The following is a 20585-nucleotide window of genomic DNA, read 5'->3' on the forward strand; positions in this document are numbered from 1 at the left end:
GGAGTCTACTATGGAAAGATAGCAATGATACGCTTTCATAATTAACAACAAGCACTTCAAATATAGGCACATTAAAAAATTAATATTGGTAGAGCAGCATTTTACAGACTACACATAAATAGCATTTAGCCACAAAGCAGACACTCAGATGGCAATGATATGGGTTTTGTTTGTTTGTTTGTTTAGTTAGCCACAAAGAGCCCCAGAGGAGTATGTGTGAACTAGTGTTGGATGCTAATGCTTGCAGAGAGGCCAAGAGGGAGTTAATTTGTCTTTCATGCTACAAAAGATTTCTATACATGAGTAAGTGCTTGGGTTATGCTCTCTTAGTCAGCGACACTGTTATTTCTCTTAATCAACAAACAAACATTTGAGATAATTAATTCAGTTGTTCAACATTGCATGCTTGTGTTGACATAAATATATAAAAAGACACTCTTAAGACTAAAATATAGCAAACTCCACATACAAAACTTTGAAACTAGTTTGCTTTAAAAAATTGTCCCTGAAAGTAATATCCAGTTCATATTTCTTGGTGAAGGCTAAAATAAATTTTATAAGTGAATGGGAAACATGTCATATTAGTTGGGAAAAAAATACTGCCTTTCCTCTCACTGTCCTAAGAATCTGAGAATATGATAAAATCTTGCTGAAAACTAGAGGACATGTCAATAATGGCTCCTTTCCATAACGTAATATATTAAGTTCTACCACACATATCTGATTCCAGGTAAAAACTGTTTAGATAAACTGCTTCCAAGGATACTTCACATTCAGTAAATAAACATGAACTCATATATTTAAATTCATTATAATTAACAGTAAACTAATATTATAATAGAATTAATGTTATAAAATATAATAATAAATTATAAAATAGATATTATCTATATTTTAGTGTAGCCAACCTTGACTTTTTCTTTTTCCCTATTTTTTCACCGCCTCCTTTTTCCTTATTTTTACAAAAGCAATACCTGCAGGAGACAAGGCAATGGGGGTTGGTTCCGGAAAGCTGCGTGACAGAGTAATGCTAGATAACAAGCCTTTCAATTCTGCAGTTTAATTCTCAGTAGCAAATGGAGAAGAGTAAAAAATGTTTATGTCTGCAATTAATATTTGTATAACATATCTCAATCACTTGCATAATACTTTAGATTAGCCCCAGATAAGTGTTATCTACTAAAATCATAAACTTAGTAAGTAATGAGGCTGGGGGAGGAAAACAAAAAAATTTATACATAAGAGGCTTGGTGGCATAGTGGTTACCTATTCGGTTGGTAACCACATGGTCAGCAGTTCGAAATCACCAGCTGCTCCCAGCGAGAGCCATGCCTTTGTACTTCTGTAGAGAGTTAGAGCCTGGGAAACCCACAGAGGCAGTTCCGTTCCACCCTGTCCCAGAGGATCACTATGAACTGACATCAACTTGATGGCAATGAGTGATATTTTATATTGTTTAGTTTATTTTGACAATTTGTCTTAGGGCCATTGAAAAATATATTTTTGGTAAAGACAACATTAATGCATGTCTGTGAATGTAGACCCTTCTTAAATGAACCAGTTTCAGTCAGGCCCCTAGCAAACAGCTATGTCTCTCAGTAGACATCCTGCAATGGAGTAGTTTGTCACGATTATTTGGTAATCTCTTTCAGTGTAACTCACACAGCAAAAGTGACAGTATTCCTGTCACTCCTCAGAAATGTCTCAGCTCTGCGGGTCTCCACATTCAGGATAATGAAGAAAGCCATTACGAGGTATGCCATATCCCTATAAAGCACGCGTTAGAACTCAGCGATTTTCCTTGTCTTTCCCCAATGGTTTAAATTCTGTGTGTTTGTTTTTATAATTATTCTCTTTGCAGGTCTTTCTTTATTGTTGAATTATTATACAGCTATTTTGTCTACCAATTTTAAGTAAAGAATTATAGAGCAAAATGCCAAGGTCATATTCTTCACTTGAACAATGTCCAACTATTAAGCGTAACATTATCATCATTGAATGCAAAAAGATACAGTTTACCTAGTTTTAGAGAAAATAATGAGCAGCTTCCTTTGGAGCTTAGTATTAATAGCTTGGGACCCCTGGTGGCACAGTGGTTACATGTTGAGCTGCTAATCGTAAGGTCAGAAGTTCCAAGCCACCAGCCTGTTCCGTGGGAGAAAGATGGGCTTTCTACTCCTGTAAAGATTTACAGTCTTAAAACCCCAAAAGGTCAGTTCTGTCCTGTCCTAAAGGGTTGCTATGAGGTGGCATCAACTCAATGGCAGTGTTTTCTGGTTTTATTATTATTCATAATGGAATTTTTATTGTTTGATTTAAGAGATACATATATTTGTCGAAAGTTGAATTGCTTCATTCCTTACTTTTCTTACTCTAAACCTGTTATTACGAAGTTTTTGTTAGCCTGTTCTTTTTAAAAATAAGGATATTTTAATATACCCTGTCTTCAGTGTGATCCTCAGCTTCCTTCTCTTTGAACTTGAAATAAAATCAATTTTAATTTTTTGTTAAAGAGTTCATTCATTGTAAAAGGTAGCCTATTTGCATTTTGAAGATTATTTTATTATTAATTCTAATGCTATCTCAATACTGTTCCATCTATTTTCCAAAGTCATAATTTATTGATTACATATAGAAAAAGAGATAGATAAGTTATCTAAGTATGCATAGTATATGTACCCTTCTACCCGCTTCACACACACACGCACGCATGCACACATTTCTTCATTTTCTCACTGATCTTAGGTTTGGTTTCATTCATTTTGAGTTATAGAAAAACAGTTTTATTATTATCAGCCGATTGATTGATTTTTGGAAGGGTTTCTGAACTGTGGGTGCTTTTATTTTCTAACCCAAAGAACACGTCATTTACAAAAGCCCAGTGGTAGCATATGCTGTATACGTTGCTTTAATTAATGGACATTTGATGGAGAAAGCAATTTCTTTTCTGAGTGGTCATTTGTTGAGTTGAAAAAAGGAAAAGTGATACTTTAAACAGGTTTATTCCCTAATTCATCCTCCACCTCAGTTAGGCTATTTCTTTGCGTCTAACTTTTCAGAAATGTCTTTTCAATCTTCAACAGTTACTTCTCCTATTTTGCTTTTATTTTCTGGCTTTATCCCTTCCACTTTGTCAAAATTCTGACACACTTGAAATCTGGGAGATAGTCATAATCTTACTGCACCATGAGTTTTTAATCATCACTATGTCATCCTTAATGCTTGCAACAATAACACAATCGTTCTAAAAATATTTTCAAAGTGCTAACGCAGATGATGTGAACGTACTTAAAATCTAAGTTCTAATTTCAAAGGATTTTATTCTTATAACACTTTCATGCCTATATTCTCCAGATAAAAGAATCCAAACTTATAGAACAACTCTGGTATTATGATACCTAAGGAGAACATTGGACAAATTGTTGCTAGCGATCTCTCTGTCTCTTTTCTTTTTTTTTTGGTGGGGAATATTTTTTTTAACAATTTATTAGGGGCCCATACAACTCTTATCACAGTCCATACATATACATACATCAATTGTATAAAGCATATCTGTACATTCTTTGTGAGATATAATTTAAATATTTTTGATGAATATATTATCCCCCCCCTTTTTTTTAAATCCCAGAGGACAGGAACATGGTGTCTAGGGTTGTGTCTGACTGAAGTTCTAGGGCATTCTGACTTATGAAAAATGTTAATATTTTGACTCCAGGACAGTGAAGATGAAGCCAATGTGCTATATGTTTAATAAACACAAGAAAGTAGAAGGAACTATTTTTAGGAACCCTCTACAACACAGATTCTCAATTTATTATTTCATAAGAAAGGTCCCTTCTAGCCTAAATGGGCTTCAACTGAGCCTTCTTTGAGGTTTTCTCTCGCTCCAGTGGTGTGTTATGCTTAAGAATAACTACAATCCTGACAACTAACACCTTTGTAGGATGTGCTCTCTGCAAGGCACCGCTTCAAGCATTTTATGCGTCCATTCTCCCAGCATGTAAATGTTGCCCTTAATCCATTTTAAAAACATTTGATTGTAATGATTCTACTTAAGTGTACATTTTTTACATGCATAAAGACAAGTTCTGGTGCTTCTCATTAAAGTAGAAGAAAGAACCAATGTCCGCTTTAGCGTTTGATAAAGAGTTTTGAGAAACTGGGTTTCTGTGAGACTTGTTGGACATCTGCAGACCAACACCAAAGGAGATGGTTTTAGTAGTTGTCTTTGTCTTGGTAGTGCCTTGGGTCCCCAAAGTCAAGCCTGACCCATGGAGACCCATGTGTGTCAGGGAAGAGCTGTGCTCCAAAGACTTTTAGTGACTGCTGCTTCATGGGTACACAGGCCTCTCTTGTGGGAAGCTACCGAGTGGACTTAGTTATGTTTGTTAGTAGCCTCTCAAGTTGACCTTTGCAAAGACTCCATTTCTATAAAGCATATTAATTTAGTGAAAATCATTCTTAAGAATTTAAAAAATGATAACTGATTGTAAGGTACAGATTTGGGGGTATTTTTCTCTTAGTATGCTGGGTTTCTTCTTTTAATATTTAATGTTTCAAATTTGGCCAATATATGGTTACCTACTCATTTCCCCCAGGGTTTACTATTTACTGCTTCTTTGCCTTCATAAAGGAAACGGGAAGTTTTGTTCTATTTCTCTTAGAGATAATGAAATGTGTCTATACTTTTGGATAGGTAGGAAGTTTCATTCTGTGTCACTGTCAATTAACCCTGAGGCAGTTGAAATTTGTATTATGGCATTAGATAATTACATACAAACTAGATTTATATGACTCGAAAGCTTTTAAGCATTCTCAGTTTATCATTTTCAACTTACATATTACAATTGATGCTTATTTATGAGGAAAAGTTAATATCAACCATTGAACATTCTTGTGCCAGTCACACAACTTCATATAAGTAATATATTTCATCTAACCTAACCTACTACCAATTGTATCTTTTAAAGATTAAGGTACTAGATAAGGGATTTCTTTTTATGCCTGATTATCATCGGCTTTCTACTTTCTGAGGTGTTAAAATATGGGAATCTTAAAAATACTATGTTTGATCATTGTATGATTCCTCATTTAATCTTGGCATCAACTTTATTAGGTACATATTGTTATCATCCTTATATCACAGAGAGGTTCACTAATTTGCTTACAGTCACAGACGCAGTAATAAGTGGCACTTGAATAGACAACAGACACAACCTGTCCGGGGAACTGTATCAATATCGTCTTATGCGGGCACAGCAAGCGCACAGGCTGTTCCACTGGCAGAGACGATGGAGGTTGCATATTCATACTAGGAAGCCTAAGCTGCCACCAGGCCTGTGGTCACAGAGCTTACTCGTTACGATCTGGGAATGATCTAACGACTCTGTCATGCAACTGCTTATTCAATTTCCAAGCCAGTGTCAAAATAGTTCCTGTTTGAAATGCTTTATTAAATTAGGTTTCAAAGAAGGTGTACCCTCTGAGCTAACTGGCATGTTTAAGCATTTTTCTCTGTCATTGGAAAAACAGACCACCTGAACAATGAAAAGAAGCAGAGGAGTTAAAAAGAGCACAGTGTTTTCATACTGTAAATGCATACGAGTCTGACCTTCACTGGGATTGTTGATCTATAAATTGTATTGTAATTTCCCTTCTAGTATGTCCCTTTTACTCATGAAACAGCACAGAGTGTAAGCAGATAGCGCTCTTGGTGCCTATAGTTTGTAATCTGTAGGGAAATGGCTCACAGTTATTGGAATTCACACAAGACTGCATCTCAGGGTGAGCGGCTGCAGCCTGTTACTGTGTTTGATGCTTGAGCTAAAGTATTTTTACAAAGTAGTCCAGTGTTGAGTATATGAATTTTTGAGATAAGACTTCTCCCTTCTAGGAATGAAATCCAAAAATCAATGTCAGATGGAAATCTTAAGTCTAAGAGGCATGGAGATTGGTGGAAGGGTTGTAAGAATACGAGTGAATTTTAGCTGCCCAATTCTGGAAATGTGGCGGTTATCGAAAGTATGAAATTCATGGAAGCAGATGGCTGATTAAGATATCCCAGAATAGGTCACTGCTATAAATCTCAAGGCCCAAACTGGGAAACCTATTTTGATAGAGATTTTTTTTTCACCATTTAAGTAAATTTATGACAGATTTTGCTGGAAAAAGAAATTCATAAAAATTAAATTATCCTTGGTTCCATTTAGTTGCTGGTATTCTTGGGTGATAGAAAACTAAGTTAAAGAAAGAGTGAGAAGAATAGGTTAGAAGAATAGAGCAGTAGAGTTCAAGTTGATGGCTGCTTTGAGTATCTCACTTCCGTAGGTGATCTAGAGTAATAGTCTTTCCCGTTAAGGAGCAATTGGCTGGTGGTTTACAATGGCTGATGTTCTTAGCAGCCCACAGGTAACCACTCTGCCAGCAGGGGTCCTAGTCTACCTGTGGACCTCCATTAAAACAGAAGTCAGGAGTGTCGTTGAATGTAGTTGACCCAGGTGGCAGCGTAAGCGATCCAACCTGAACTCATTCCATGCAAAGCAATGTAGACCATGCTGCCTGCCGCAGTTAACAATCTCACATGATGGAAAAGTGAAATTGTAACAATACGTTCTACTCTTCATAAGAAAGAGGGTGTCCTGGTGGCACTGTGGGCTTGACTTTGGGCTGCTAACTACTGCATGTTTGGTCAGTCGAGTCCACCAGCCTCTTTCGGAGGTGCTCTACTCCCTGAAAGATTTATAGTCTCAGAAATTCCAGGAGTTACCCTTAGCAAAACATAAGCTCTAGGAACTGATGGAATACCAACTGAGATGTCACTGGAAGGACTCACTACTATGCCAAGAGATTTGGAAGACAGCTACTTGGCCACCTGACTGGAAGAGGTCCATGGCGGTGTCTGTTCCAAAGAGAGATGAGCCAAATGAGTGCAGCGCGTGTTGATGAGCTATTCAACATCACGGGCAAGTAAGGTTGTTAAATATAAATCAACAAGAATTGCAAGAGGACGGTGACAGGAAGCCCTTCCATTACATGGAGTGGCACGGTGGCTGCACACAACAATTGTGAGGGTGACTCGAGCGTGCCAGGGTGTCTGTCATGCATAGAGTTGCTATGAGTTGCTTTGGGGACTCACTGGCACTGAACAACAATAGGAGTTGGGAACAGTTCCTTGGCAGTGGGATTTTTAGACTGATAAAGAGAAAAAAATTGCAGGCATAATGCTCCTTTTGCCTTTCTTGCTTAGCCCTTTCTCTTGACTTTCTCTCTGTTATCTCTCTCTCCTTTTTGTCCAAATATGATCATTTAACAAACTCATACTCTAAATCTTCATTAATAGGACTCTGTGATCAATGTTATATAACATGTTTGTATGTGCCTGTTTTGGGTGTATTCAATAGTTTTATTACCCAGTTGATTTAGCTCTTGGTAAATAAAAGTTTCTAAGTTTTCAAGTAGGTATTACACATACCTTTCAAATGAAAAAATAGGTAAATAATTTAGCCAAAATTGTCTAGAGTTCTTCCCCCCTCCCCCTTCTCCTACTTAATACTCATTGGGAGTGGAAAGAATATTTATTTGAATTGGTTTTTACTAACAACCTGAAATTAATTCCAAACCAGTTTATTTTTATTGTCTTTTTGTCTAAAACGGAAACGGTGGTAACATAAAGTCACACATGCACACACGCGCGCGCGCACACACACTGTACCCCGGTGCACGTGTGGAGTTAGAGAAGCAGTTTTCCACGTGGATGATCGTGGAAAGTGTGCCCAGTGGTGGCACACAGAGAATGTTTCTCTCATGAACTGCACGGATGAAGACCTAGTGTTAAGAAGGAGCGTCCAAGGATTGAAGGAGCCCCACCGGCTCAGTGTTTAAGCACTCATTGCTAACGCGCAGTGCTTTGAACCCGCCAGCCACGATGTCGGAGAACATCGGTTGTGACAGTCTTCTTCAGCCAGGGCTGCAGGCTTGCAAGGCCAATGGAGGCAACCCAGTGTTCCCTCTGAGGTCAGTATGGGGTGTGACGGCAACGCGCTTGAAACGTAAGATGGAGGAAAGTTTCTCTGATTATTTCTCTTCTCAATTCAGAAGAACCCTTTGCCTGGTTCCAAAAGAGCGAGCCAACACTTTTTGAAAATGTACCATTCCAGGCTCTTTTAAACTCCACATTCATACTTGATTTTATAACCACACATCTTTTAAATTTTCATGGAAAATGTCTATATTTTATGTGTGTTCACTGTGTTATTGTTATTGGGTGCCACTTGGCTGGCTGTACCTCACAATGAACAGAGAGAAAACTTATTCCACCGTGCATCTTCTTCGCGATTATGATAATGTGGCAGCCGCTGTGTATTTTGAGTGACTGCCACCTGAGGAGATTGATCTTGTAACACTTGCTCATATAATATCTTAGTACAATCCATAGCATTTATGTTGACTCGTTTTTCAAAGGAGATCATTCACACATTTCCTCCCAGCTGGTCTTATTCTGGAAGCTCAGTTCAAACACATGAGAAACGGGAGACCTTTGTGATATTGGAAATATTGGTTGTCTAGCTTTCAGCAGCATGGGAAGTTACAAGCCAACAAAGTATAGCTGCCAGGTAGGGGGTACTCAACAGAGTGGGAGTGAAAACTACTACCCACTTCACTGGGCACTCAGCTATGCATAGGTGCAGGTACCGTCCTGTACACAAGGTGTGAATTTTAAAATACATTATGGTGTACAGCAGTGTGTATATATGGAACACACCTATGTGTGCACAAACATATATATGAAGGTTGTGAAAAATGTGTGTTGTGTTGCATCTCTGAATATTCATCTCCAAATGCATACATGATAACTAATCATTTCTTTCTAAAGAGAGTGTACGTTTGTTTTGTTTTTCCTGAGCAAAATGCTTATACAGAAATCATTTAGGTGATTTCTAAAAATTGCTCCATTTGGGAATTCTTACACACGTTTTCAGTTGGAGGCCCTATATCGCAGTAACAAATATAAATCAGCGATCAAAATGTCCACCAGGTCAATGTATTTTTCAATTACGTAACGCTTTATAAAGGAGGGCCATCCTCTTCTTTTGCTTTTGATTAAGCTCGTCTGCCAATTCTTTCCTCGCCACAGAGCAAGTGGGCTTGTTGTACTCGCAGGAAGAGTTACATTTGACAGTTTTGCTGATGGTGTCAGCCGTGGTCGCGGGCTTGATGGACAGCCCCAAACCTTGCTGTGGCCCGGGCCTGCTAATTAGTTGTTTGAATCCACTCTGTGTGCCACAGGCACAGGCTTATCAGCCAGAGCCATCTTCGGCATTCAGAATGACAGCTGGGATGCAGCTGTTCGCGAGAGAATGGAGTGTACAGAGACGTGGGGAGTGACAGTGGTAACACCTTGCTCTGAAGGATTCTGAAGCTCTAACCAAACAGCCACAGTGGAGACTGCAGTGAGGTGCAAATCAATATCTGTGTGATCAGGGAAGAGAGCACCCATGAAATGACAATAAGACCAGCCTGTGAGGAGAACAGTCAAATAAAGCTGCCTCACTAGTACTTTTTAAATCAACTCAAATGGCATGTTTTCATGATGAAAGCCGAGCAGGCGTTTGCATTTGGAATGAACACAGACGTGTCATCTTTTCCGAAGGCTCCGCACGTGCCCATGGCTCTTGACGGAGGGAGGCACGGCTGCTAGAAATCTTGCTTGTGAAGTCCTGCGTTGGATATGCCAAGATTTGGGAACGAAGGGGACCGAAATGAAAATGGTGATACCTATAAAGTGACAACTTTTTCTTCAGGAACGTGTACTTATGTTGAAGGTAATTATGAATATAATTCTCATCCTCCAGTGATGACGAAACAGGAGGAGACCCCTTTTGAGATGACGATTTCAATATCTGGCGGCAAATCAAAACCTCTCTGTCTCAGAGTGATGGTTAAGCACAGGCCTGCTAAACAACGGTTCAAGCACAGGCAGTGACTCTGTGGGAGAAAGACCTGTGAGTGGCTGTCAGAGAGGTTTCAATGCTGAGCCCCGGGCCAGCAGGTCCATGGCGACTCCCAGAAACCCCGGAGAACACTGCGGAGCTGCCCCGGGAGTTTTCAAGACGTCCTCTTTACAGGAAGAGAAAGCCCAGTCTTCCTCTTGAGGATCAGCTGGTGGCCTCAAACAGCACCTCGTGGATGGCAGCCCACCTTGAACACAGCCTCCACATCCTCTGGGTGATTCTCCTCTGTCCTATGTCCTTGTTTCCAGGGGGAATGGAGATGAAGACACCCAGAAAGAACAACAGCGTTGCTTAACGTGTACAGGGATAGTGAAACTGAATTAATATTTATTCACATAGGCATTGCGTATGATTAGCTTTCTTTTCCAATTTAAAAATATTCACAAAGAATATGAACTTTTAAGGGAGATTTTATTAAAATTTAATAGCATCTAAGAGTTAGGATTGATTCAGAGGCCACTGGTATTGGTCATATAAGGATAATACATATGGACTGGTATAAGCTATAAGAATCCTGATGTTACATGCTATTATAATCTCAAGTACTGTAGGGCCTGTGGATGATTTAATGTGGCTCTTCTAGTCAAAATTCCTGTAACTCTCACCAGATAACCATTTCTAACATAAGTCTGGGTAAGAAGGTACGTTTGGTAGTTACATAACCTGGTGTTGATTTGGGACTTGAGAAGATTAAGAGTGAAAGGGTGGAGGCCAGTGTGTCAATCGGGTCATAGCCATTGAGGCCTCTTTGTGGGCATGGCCTTCTCCTGAGAATTCTTGGAACTCCTAGATTTCCTCCTTGGATGCAGGAGAGACTCTCACTTCTTGTGAGACATCCCTGAGGAGAAGCCACAGGGACCTACCCTGATGAAGCCCTGGGAACTGGAAGAGCCATGTGGAGACCCCTGCCAGCGCAGAGATGCTTATAATGCCACTTGTTCCAGAAGACTCCCAACACACTGGCCTGTGATCTTCCTGCTTTCAGTGGCATTGCATGTGTTTTGTGAGTCTGAAGAGGACTTTATAGATTGGTATCGGCCATATGGGTTAATATCAGACACATGGACTTGATCTGGACTGGGCAGACATGTTTTCTCAATATTTAAATGCTCTTGTATATAAACCTTTTTCCTCTACACATATGAGTTTTTATGGATTTATTTCTCTATTCTACCCAGACTAACCCCTTATGGTACCAGGAGTGGGGTATTAGAGAAACAAATCATAAATATGAAGAGGAGATGTTTGTTTGACCTCTCCCTCATTTTAGTTTTTCTTTAGCTAGCCATAAGTAAAATATATCCATGCAGTTTTTTGCTGGAAAGAATATGGGAAGTTAAAGTTTTGATTATTTTGTTTGTTTGTAGTCTTTGGTTATTTCTGTGTTAAATGGAAAACATGAATGTGATTAATATATATTTTGAGCTCAGGGATAGAAATTGCCATTTGAATTTCTCAGAAACCATGCTGCTTAGAGAAAATGGCTGACAGAAAGCCTAGATCTGGTTTGATGCTGTCAGAGGCCTAATCTCATGTTTTTGTATTAATAGAATAGTTTAGATAAGCTAAATAAGGATTGAACTTGACTAGTTTAAGAATTGAGTTTAGTATATCATTCTCCTTTGTTTATACGGTTTTCTTCTGTTTCTTGAGATAATGATTTATAGAAATGATTATGGGAAGTATGAAAATAACGAGCTGGTGAGTGCACTTGTTTTCAGCCATTAAAATTGGATTCTTCAATGTGTTTAGGAAACGCCTTTAAAGAAGGCTCAGAAAAGATAAGCCCCACCCAGTGCTTTGGAGTACTCGGGACATTAGCATTCAAAAATACTTGCTTGGGAACTGTTTTAAAGATAAAAGAACAAAAGGAAATCTTTGGACATTTGAAGTTCTGAACTCTAGTGGTTTTTGTCAGAACCATGAAGAAAACTCCTCTCTAGGACTGAATGTTAAAGGGAGCCTGTGATAGCCTGAACTGCTTGCTAGGTAACTAGCCTAGATCCACTCGTTGAGTGGAAGTGGGAAAAATGCAGCAATAGAGAGACAGGTTGAACCAGGCCCCTGACACCCATGGACCTGGTTTACAGGAACCAGAAGAGAAGACAAGAGCGGTTTGGCTGGTCTGAAGTTCAGGACCTGTAGGCCAAGGGGGCTACAGTTGTTGAGAATTTGTGATGGGGCCATGGTCTAAGGCAGTGGTTCTCAACCTTCCTAATGTCACAACCCTTTAATACAGTTCCTCATGTTATGATGATCCCCAACATAAAATTATTTCCATTGCTACTTCGTAACTGCAATTTTGCTACTGTTATGAATCAGGTGACCCCTGTGAAAGGGTCATTCCACCCCAAAGGGGTTGTGACCCACAGGTTGAGATGACCATGGGATACCCTAGTGAGTCTAAGTGAGGCAGCCCACATTGAGTTGACTAGAACCCAATCAGATGAAGAGAAATTTTTTGCGTCTGTGAACTGGCACATATTGCTGCAGACTTTATGCTTGGTCTGTCCTGAGTTGACTTTGCTTATGGATGCGGATTTCACAAGGTTCCAACTGGATAATGATTCGTCATGTTGAAGAATATGATTGTCTCCTCAGAGCACTGGGTTGAAGTAAGTGGGCAGTATAGAAATTGGATACCCAAAATGGGGCAGATAAAGGCATGAAAAGGCTTGGCTTACAAATTTCCATAGGTGGGAGAATATAGCCATAGGATTATAGGATTAAGGTGTAGTTGTTACTTAACAACAATTGTTAGGCATAAGATATATTTTTGTTTTGTAATTTATAGAATATTATGTTTAAATGAGGATGGTATAAATTAAATTATATGCATTTTAGTTTTATCCTGTTAGGTACAGATATGATTTTATTATTGCTTGTTTGAAAATTATATCTGGCTAAAGAGTTATGTGAAAGAGTCCAGTTGACAAGGGGTGGTCTGTGAGAGTTACATAATCTGGTGTCAATTTGGGATTTGAGAGAATTAAGAGTGAAGGGGTGGAGTGTAGTCTGTAAATCAGGTCTAGCCAATGAGGCCTCTGTGTGGGCATGGCCTTCTCCTTAGAATTCTGGGAGCTTCTGGGTTTCCTCCTTGGAGGCAGGAGAGACTCTCTCTGTTTGCTCCCTGTGAGACATCTCTGAGGAGAAGCTCCATGGACCTACCCTGATGTAGCCCTTGGAACTGGAGGAGCCACCTGGAGAGCCCTGCCAGCACTGAGATGCTAACAATGCCACTGGTTCCAGAAGACTTCCAACCCACTGGCGCATGATGTTCCTGCATTCGCTGTTATTGCATGTGTTTCATCAGTCTGAAGAGGACTTTACAGATTGATATCAGTTATATGGGCTAATATTGGACTTATGGGCTTGATCTGGACTGGGTTGGGATTTTTTTCTCAATATCCAACTGCTTTTGTGTATAAACCTCTTTGTTGTAAACAAATGAGTTTCTATGGATTTGCTTTTCTAGTACCTGAACTAGCACAGTAGGAGAAGACACTGATAAAGTTTACCTGTGAGTAATTGTTAAGCTACATTCCAACATGCTGGATATAAAATGAGCCCTCTGAGAAGCGGGAAGGACAATTTAATTATCAGCAAGAGTCAGGAGAATGCATCTCCTGGGACCCAAGATTTCTGCATAATGAATCTACTCGATCTAGAAGACAGTTGTGATGTGTGAGAGGAGCCAGAAGGGCAACAGCAGCAGAACCAGGAGCCAGAACATGAGAAAGAGTAATGGACTTCCCAGCCTACAGAGCAAGTGATGCTGAGAGCTTTGGGGTCCCAAATGAACTAGCAAACTTGAAAGATCTTTGTAACATGCCCTGGCTAAGCAACAAACCATATCCTCAGTATTTCTCAACTATGAATTCCCACAATGTATCCTTTAATCATGAATACTGTCTGTGACTTCTGTGTGGCAATTGCAATAACTCAAAAACCTAGATGTGAAAGTACAGAATGCTGTGTGTGACACAACAAGTACATTCAGGATGGTTGCTCTGGAGCTTTTTGATATTCATAAACATAAAGATTCTTACTATATTCTAAGGACTACTGATAATGCACCTGGTAAGTGTTCTACTACTTACCAAATGTCGGTTCTTTGAACCCACCAGCAGCTTCTGACAGCAAGATGTGCTGTATCTGTTAACATCTTAGAAACATTACCGGGTAGTTCTCATCTGTCCCGCCTCTTCCTGCTGTGAGTTGCTTCTGACTCCTAGTGACCAGATAGGACAGGGAAGAATTGCCCCTATGGGTTTCTAAGACCGTAACTTTATGGGAATGGAAAGCATTGTCTTTCTCCAATGTTGTCGCTGCTGGTTTTGAACTGCTGACTTTGTGATAAGAAACCCAACACTGTGGCACCAGGGCTCCCAATTTGTCCTATAGGGTCATTATGCTTAAATCCCAGCACAAGCAAGGCTCCCCAACAAAGCACAGGCTTTCAAAGGTATTATATCGGGCTATATGTCATAATACACCCATTACCATTGAGTTTTTTCCTATTTACAGTGACTCCGTTCTCCAGGGTCACGATAAATGGAATATACTGAATTTTTCCCTTTCTAGAATTTCATACACACACAAAAATTATGTCAGAATATATGAAGGGTTGAAAACATTCAGGGAAAGATTTAATTATGTTTTCATTTAATTGTTCCACAAACTTGAACCCTTCTCATATGTAGGTATGTGGCATATATGAAATACAGATTAAATATGAAATTTTAAAACTTAAATTGAGAACTTGTCCTGATATATCACTTCTGTCATTAATTTTGGAATTGAAAAAGAAACCTTACACGATTATCTAATGTCCACAGCAAGCTATATATGAGATCCAGATTTAGCAGGTCTGGTTCAGAGCCTGAAATATTTTATATGTATATGAATATAAAATTCCAGACATTTTATTATGGATGCAGGAAAACTGAAGGAGGATTTTAAATGTTGATCAACAAGACATATAGATAAATGACTGTCTTGCAATTTGAGCATTCATTGGAAAAATAGAATTTAATATATAGAATATAATAAACAGGCTAGAATAAAGTAGAATAAGCAGAGAATAAGAGAAAGACATAGAAGAGGGTGGAAGATATTACTATGTGACATACAGCAAAGTGAAGTACAGTTTCAGTTAGCGATTCTCTCAGGCATCTGTGATGAGTGTGCATGTGAAACAGATGAGTGGTTTCCGGTTCAGGTCAGAAGCTAGAAAGGCGCCAGGAAAAAAAATAGCTCACACGCTCAGAGCACTTACAGTGTATTTATCAAGGACTCTTCAAAAAACACTTTAGTTCTATTAACTCTATTAACAATTCCAGGGGGTGAAATCTCCAACAGCTCCTATTTTAAACTTGAACATGAATCCAAATCGACTTGATGGTGTTTGGTTGGGGGTCTTCAACTTGACTAAAGGAAGGCGTAGAAGAGGAGTGACCCACTGCCATGCAGCAAATGGGGTCCACGGCAGGATTCAACCCCAGCGAGTGTAGATCAATACCCTTTGCTCTTAACCGTGACTCCAACGCTATTGAGAAAGATGCAGCAGATCTAAGATTTTCGTAGGAAGCACAAATCCCCATCCCCCCGCCCCCCAACCATAAAGCACAGCACGACTTCACTCAGAAAAAAGACCTGATGGCACAGTGGGTTCAACTGTAGGCTTCTGACTACCAGGGGGGTAGTTTCCGCCCACCAGTGCCCCACGGCAGGAAGACAGAGTGGTTGCTTCCATAAAGTTGTGCATTCTCCACACCCGTAGCGTACAGTTCCATGCTGTTACGTTTGCAACATAAGTTGGAATCGGATGGTTGTGGCTTAGTTTGCTGGTTAGTGGCTTGTCAGTAACCTCTCCCATTAACTCAAACCGCATCTTTGGTTGAAGCTTAGTGATGTACGTTCCATGGATTACTTCCCATAAGATGCTACAATTTAAGAAAAAAAAAAGGTAGCTTAAGAAGCTGTATACTCAGTCTCCTTTTCCATGAGTCACAATTTGATTGTTATATTGTTAGGCGTGTAGGTGTTAGGTGCCATGAACTCAGTTCTGATCCAGCGTACAACATAGTGAGACTGCCTGTTCCTGTGTCAGCCTCACAACTGTTGTCATGTTTGAGCCCATTGGTGCAGCCACCATGCCAATCCATCTTCTAAGATGTCTTCATCTGGTTCTCTCTGACTCCACTACCTTACCAAGCACAATATACTTCTCCAGGGACTAACCTTTCCTGACAAAATGCCCAATGTAGGTGAGACAAAATCTCTTTATTCTTGCCCCGAAGGAGGATTCCGGTTGTACTTCTTCCAATATAGATCTGTGTGTTCTTTGAGAAGTCTGCTCTACTTTCAATATCTTTTGCCAGAACCCTAATCCAAATGCATCATCGCGCTTTGGTTTTCTTCATTCACTGTCCAGCCTTTGCGAACACATGGGGCAATTGAAAAGACTATGACTCACTCCAGACATTATGCTCAGGGATCTTAAAAAAACAAAAATCTGACTGCTTTTACCAGTGTTACCAATACTTAAGTGTTTATCTTTTGTTAAGCAAATTTTAATGTTTTTATTTTTGTTAAAATAATATCAAAATGCAATGATTTCTCAAGTTTCTAATAACATATCAACATTAAGACAAAATGGAATGCTAAATAATTGTGAAATATGGTTGTACAAGGAAAGACAGGAGAAGAATTAAATTTCGGATGGCAGGCAGCTTCAGGTTCTGAGTCAAACCTGCGTGTGCAAAAATTTGGATGTTATGTACAAATTTGACATGTTAGAAAATACAACAGCTGAGATTGGTCAGATGAAGACTATCTAGAGCCAGTGCTGCTATATTTATGAAATATAAATAGTTTTTTATTGGCTACTAATTTTAAGATTACTCAATTACATCTACAGGATCATGTGGGACTAGAGGGGAAACTAATGCCTTACGTTATACTTTAGTACATTTAGTCTTTACACGTGGCTCCTTGCGTGCTTGTATCTTAATGTTGTAATAAAAAGGAAGTTTTCCAGAACAATCAACCTTTTATATTTTCTTAAATAAAAATTCTATCTAGCAATTGATGATCTTTAGCTGCAGGGAGTGGGGACTAATATTGCTCTCCTAAGTGAGTGCCACTCAGTGCCAAATGAAGCCTAACAGGAAGATATAAAAACATAATACATGGAAGGTTTATAATGAATTCTAAAATAATGAAGTGCATCTCTTTAAAGCACACTAAATGCAAGGAAGTTGCCCTAGTGGTACCATGTTAAAGCGCTCAACTACTCAGCAAACCTACCGTCAGTGCTCTGGGAGAAATATATGGTAGTCTGCTTCCATAGTGATTCCTGGCCTTGACAATTCTATGGAGCAGATGAACTCTGTCCAACAGAGTGGTTGTAAGTCAGAATAGGCCCATGGGCAATAGGTTTATTGATTGGTTTGGTTTGGTTGGTAAATACACATTGGAGACAACAGAAACTTTTTTAAAACCCTACTTTGAGGAAGAAGTTTATATTTATATTTTATATTTTTCATGTCAATGTCATACCCTGTCTAATACACTGTCTCTATGGTAGTCTACCGCTTGTGTATCAGTTTGTCATACTGTGGTGACTTTTGTGTTGCTGCGATGCGGGAAGCTATGCTCTCAGTATTTCTAGTACCAGCAGTGATCAACCAAGGGGAGCAGCTGTCACATGACCTTCCCAATTGAGAGCAGACTGAAAAGAAGGGGTGCGTTGTTTCTGTCTGAGGGATCCTCCAGTTAGCAATAGCATGGGGACATTGTCAGTCATAGTGCTGGAAGTTGAGTCCCACCGGTTGGAAGGCATTCAAAATATGGCTGCCGAAGAACTGCCTTCTCAAAATATAGTTGCCCATAAGGATGTGCATGGAATAAACCTTTGGGCACAGTCATCTGCTGAGAATGAATGGCTCGAAGAAAGAAGAAATTTGTAAGTATCTGTTTGTAATCAGAACATGACACGACTAGGCCGTGTTTCCCTCTGTTGTACGCAGGGCCAGCATGAATCCCAACAGTCTTGATAACACTTAACAACAGCAATGACATCGGTGTACTGTTATTTTCATATGTTTAACAGGGAAGCTGGGCTTCTTTAAAGAGACCTTTCAGAACCTCAAAAGAGAAGCAGCCATGATGGATAAATTTTCTTTGTTCCTTGGGCTGAATCTGAATTTGTGGTTGTAGGAACATGAGTTAATGTTCCAAAAGTGACCGCTACAGCTAAGCAGGTGCTCCCTGTGTGTCCTTAGGCCCCTCTGAATGCTTCCCTTCCCCCACTGATCACAGGGCCCTAGAGCACTGTGAGTGCCTTGGCAAAGACTCCCTCTTCCACCCTGTACTTGAGTTTGAGGAACCTGGTAGCTTAGTGGATTATGCATTGGACGGCTCACCACTAGGTCAGTGGTTTGAAACCACCAGTCTCGTGGTAGGAGAGAGCGGAAGCATTCCGCACCCATAAAGACTTATGGTCTTGCAGGTTTACCCTGCCCATGGTAGGGTCACTGTGTATCAGATTGCCTCAATCAATGACAGTGAGGTGTTTTGTGCATCATGGTGTTAATGGCTGCAGCAGGTTTGGGGAGCCCATCTCACAGTCCAGCCACCAGCTGGAAGCAGCAGCAGGGCTCTTTGTCCTGGTAAGAAAGGCCCTAATGGCCCTCCCATTGGCTGTGGGCCATGCCTTCAGGGTTTCAGCACCTATGTACAGCAAGTCTCCCTTCCCCTTGGGGTGGAGGACACCACACACTTCTTAACACTGAGAAAAAACTGCACCGTCTTTCTGTTGGGGGCCAAGTGTTTTCTTTCCATTTGTACCCGAGGTTTGGCATATAATATCTTTTGTTTCTACACTGTAGAAATGTTGCTGATATGTTATGTGAAAAATGTTTCATAATATTGATGCCAAGATTGTGATCTGGGTCACCCTTCCTAATAGGAAGTTCAATGTGATTTCTTCTGTTTTTACATTAAAGCAGATTGGCTTTATTAGTCTGTTTTTAGTAAAATACAATAGAAATACAGAGACTTGCAATGCCTCCTTTTTCTATAAAAGCTTTGGAATATTTTTTAAGATTATTAGATAATTTTCATACATATCCAGTTTTTCTTAGTTTTCATATGTGGTTCATCATACCCCAACACAGTAAAAAACAAACAAAAATCTGAAGACCTGATCAAAAAAATCAATTTAAAAAACATGAATTTTCAAATGCTGTATAAAGTACAAGATCTTCTGCAGATTACCATCTCTTTAATAATTACCTGATCATATCTTTTTCACTTTCCTTATACCTTCTAAGATCGGACCCCAAAAGGTATAATTTTCTTTAAATTTGACTTGTCTTAAACTATGACATCTGTTCATTATTCCCCACCCGACTCTTGAATGGTTAAATAAATGAATAAAACTCTAAAACTTTATTTGTATTTCATCTTCAAATATAAAGGCTGTTTCTTCTCAGTTCTATGAGCTTGGCGTCAGTTTCCCTTGACTGGGGTTCTTCCTACAGAGAGAAGGGAGCACTCTCATCTCCCTCGTCTCTCTCCTGGAAGAGCACAATGTCCACCTGTACTTGGGTGTCTTACTTTGGTCTGTAGAGTGGTAGGAAGAAAGAGGAAGATAAGAAAGGCTGTTAAGTCTATATGCCAACATTTTAGGATTTTCCAGTAATAGAGATATACAGCTATATATATATATATATTCATATGTAAAAAATAAAATAATTACGACAAGAATACTCTTGATTCAAATCTAGGTCCCATATTCTATTGCACTCCATTTCCCCCCACATGTATTTGAATTTGATTCTTTAGGCTAATATGAAAAAAAGGAACTACCAGGATATCAGTAAGTAGTAAAGGCACCTTATAAATATAATTTTGTATGCATGATTCTATCATAAAATGGGACATATATTCTAGAGCATTGTTTTTAACTATGTCATTTTTTGCCCTCTAGGGGAAACTTTATAATGTCTGGGGATGTTCTTGGGGTCAGAGGAAAAATGAGGCTTTCCGCTTTGATAAAGATTTACAGTCTCAGACGCCTTAAGTAGGGTCACCCGGAGTCAGAACTGAAGCATTGGCAGTGAATTTGGGCTGCAATGGGCGAGGGGCATTTCTGATGACCACATCGGAAGGGGTGTCACACCTCATAGGACCTGTGATAGGATGGCTTCAAGGGGCACAGGTAGGATTTCATGAAAGAGGGCTTCAAAGCCATGTTGATTAGACAAGGGTTCATTAGGAAACTAATATACACAGATAGTCACCAAGAGTCTCTTGAGGGCAGGGATGCAAAAAATCCCTCCTGGGTCACACACAAAACTGAGCGCTGTTTGGTCATATACTTTGTGCAGGTGAGCCAAGGAAAAATAAACACATAATCAATCTATGGAATGTTAAGGTGGTTCTTATACCAATGAATGCATTCTAATTGACCCTAGGGAGCACTTGTGTAGTGCTTACACAGTGGCCTGCTACATGCAAAGTCAGCAGTTCAAAACCACTAGCATCTCCTAAGGAATCAAAACAGGG

General features: G+C 39.6%; 1 protein-coding gene across 5 annotated transcripts in view; it reads left to right on the forward strand.

The window, feature by feature from the left end:
* Positions 1–20585, forward strand: part of PCDH9 (protocadherin 9) — a 1088104-nt gene that overhangs the window by 397064 nt on the left and 670455 nt on the right. For 3 of the 5 annotated variants that reach the window (XM_075562988.1, XM_075562989.1, XM_075562992.1), the window contains exon 3: positions 1653–1754. The exons of the other annotated variants lie outside the window; for them this stretch is intronic. In XM_075562988.1, coding sequence (XP_075419103.1) covers positions 1653–1754 — 102 coding nt within the window. The remainder of the gene's footprint in view (positions 1–1652; positions 1755–20585) is intronic. 5 annotated transcript variants of the gene reach the window in all.

This window comes from Tenrec ecaudatus, chromosome 11, assembly GCF_050624435.1.
Source record: "Tenrec ecaudatus isolate mTenEca1 chromosome 11, mTenEca1.hap1, whole genome shotgun sequence".
In the NCBI taxonomy this organism is placed as follows: Eukaryota; Metazoa; Chordata; class Mammalia; order Afrosoricida; family Tenrecidae; genus Tenrec; species Tenrec ecaudatus.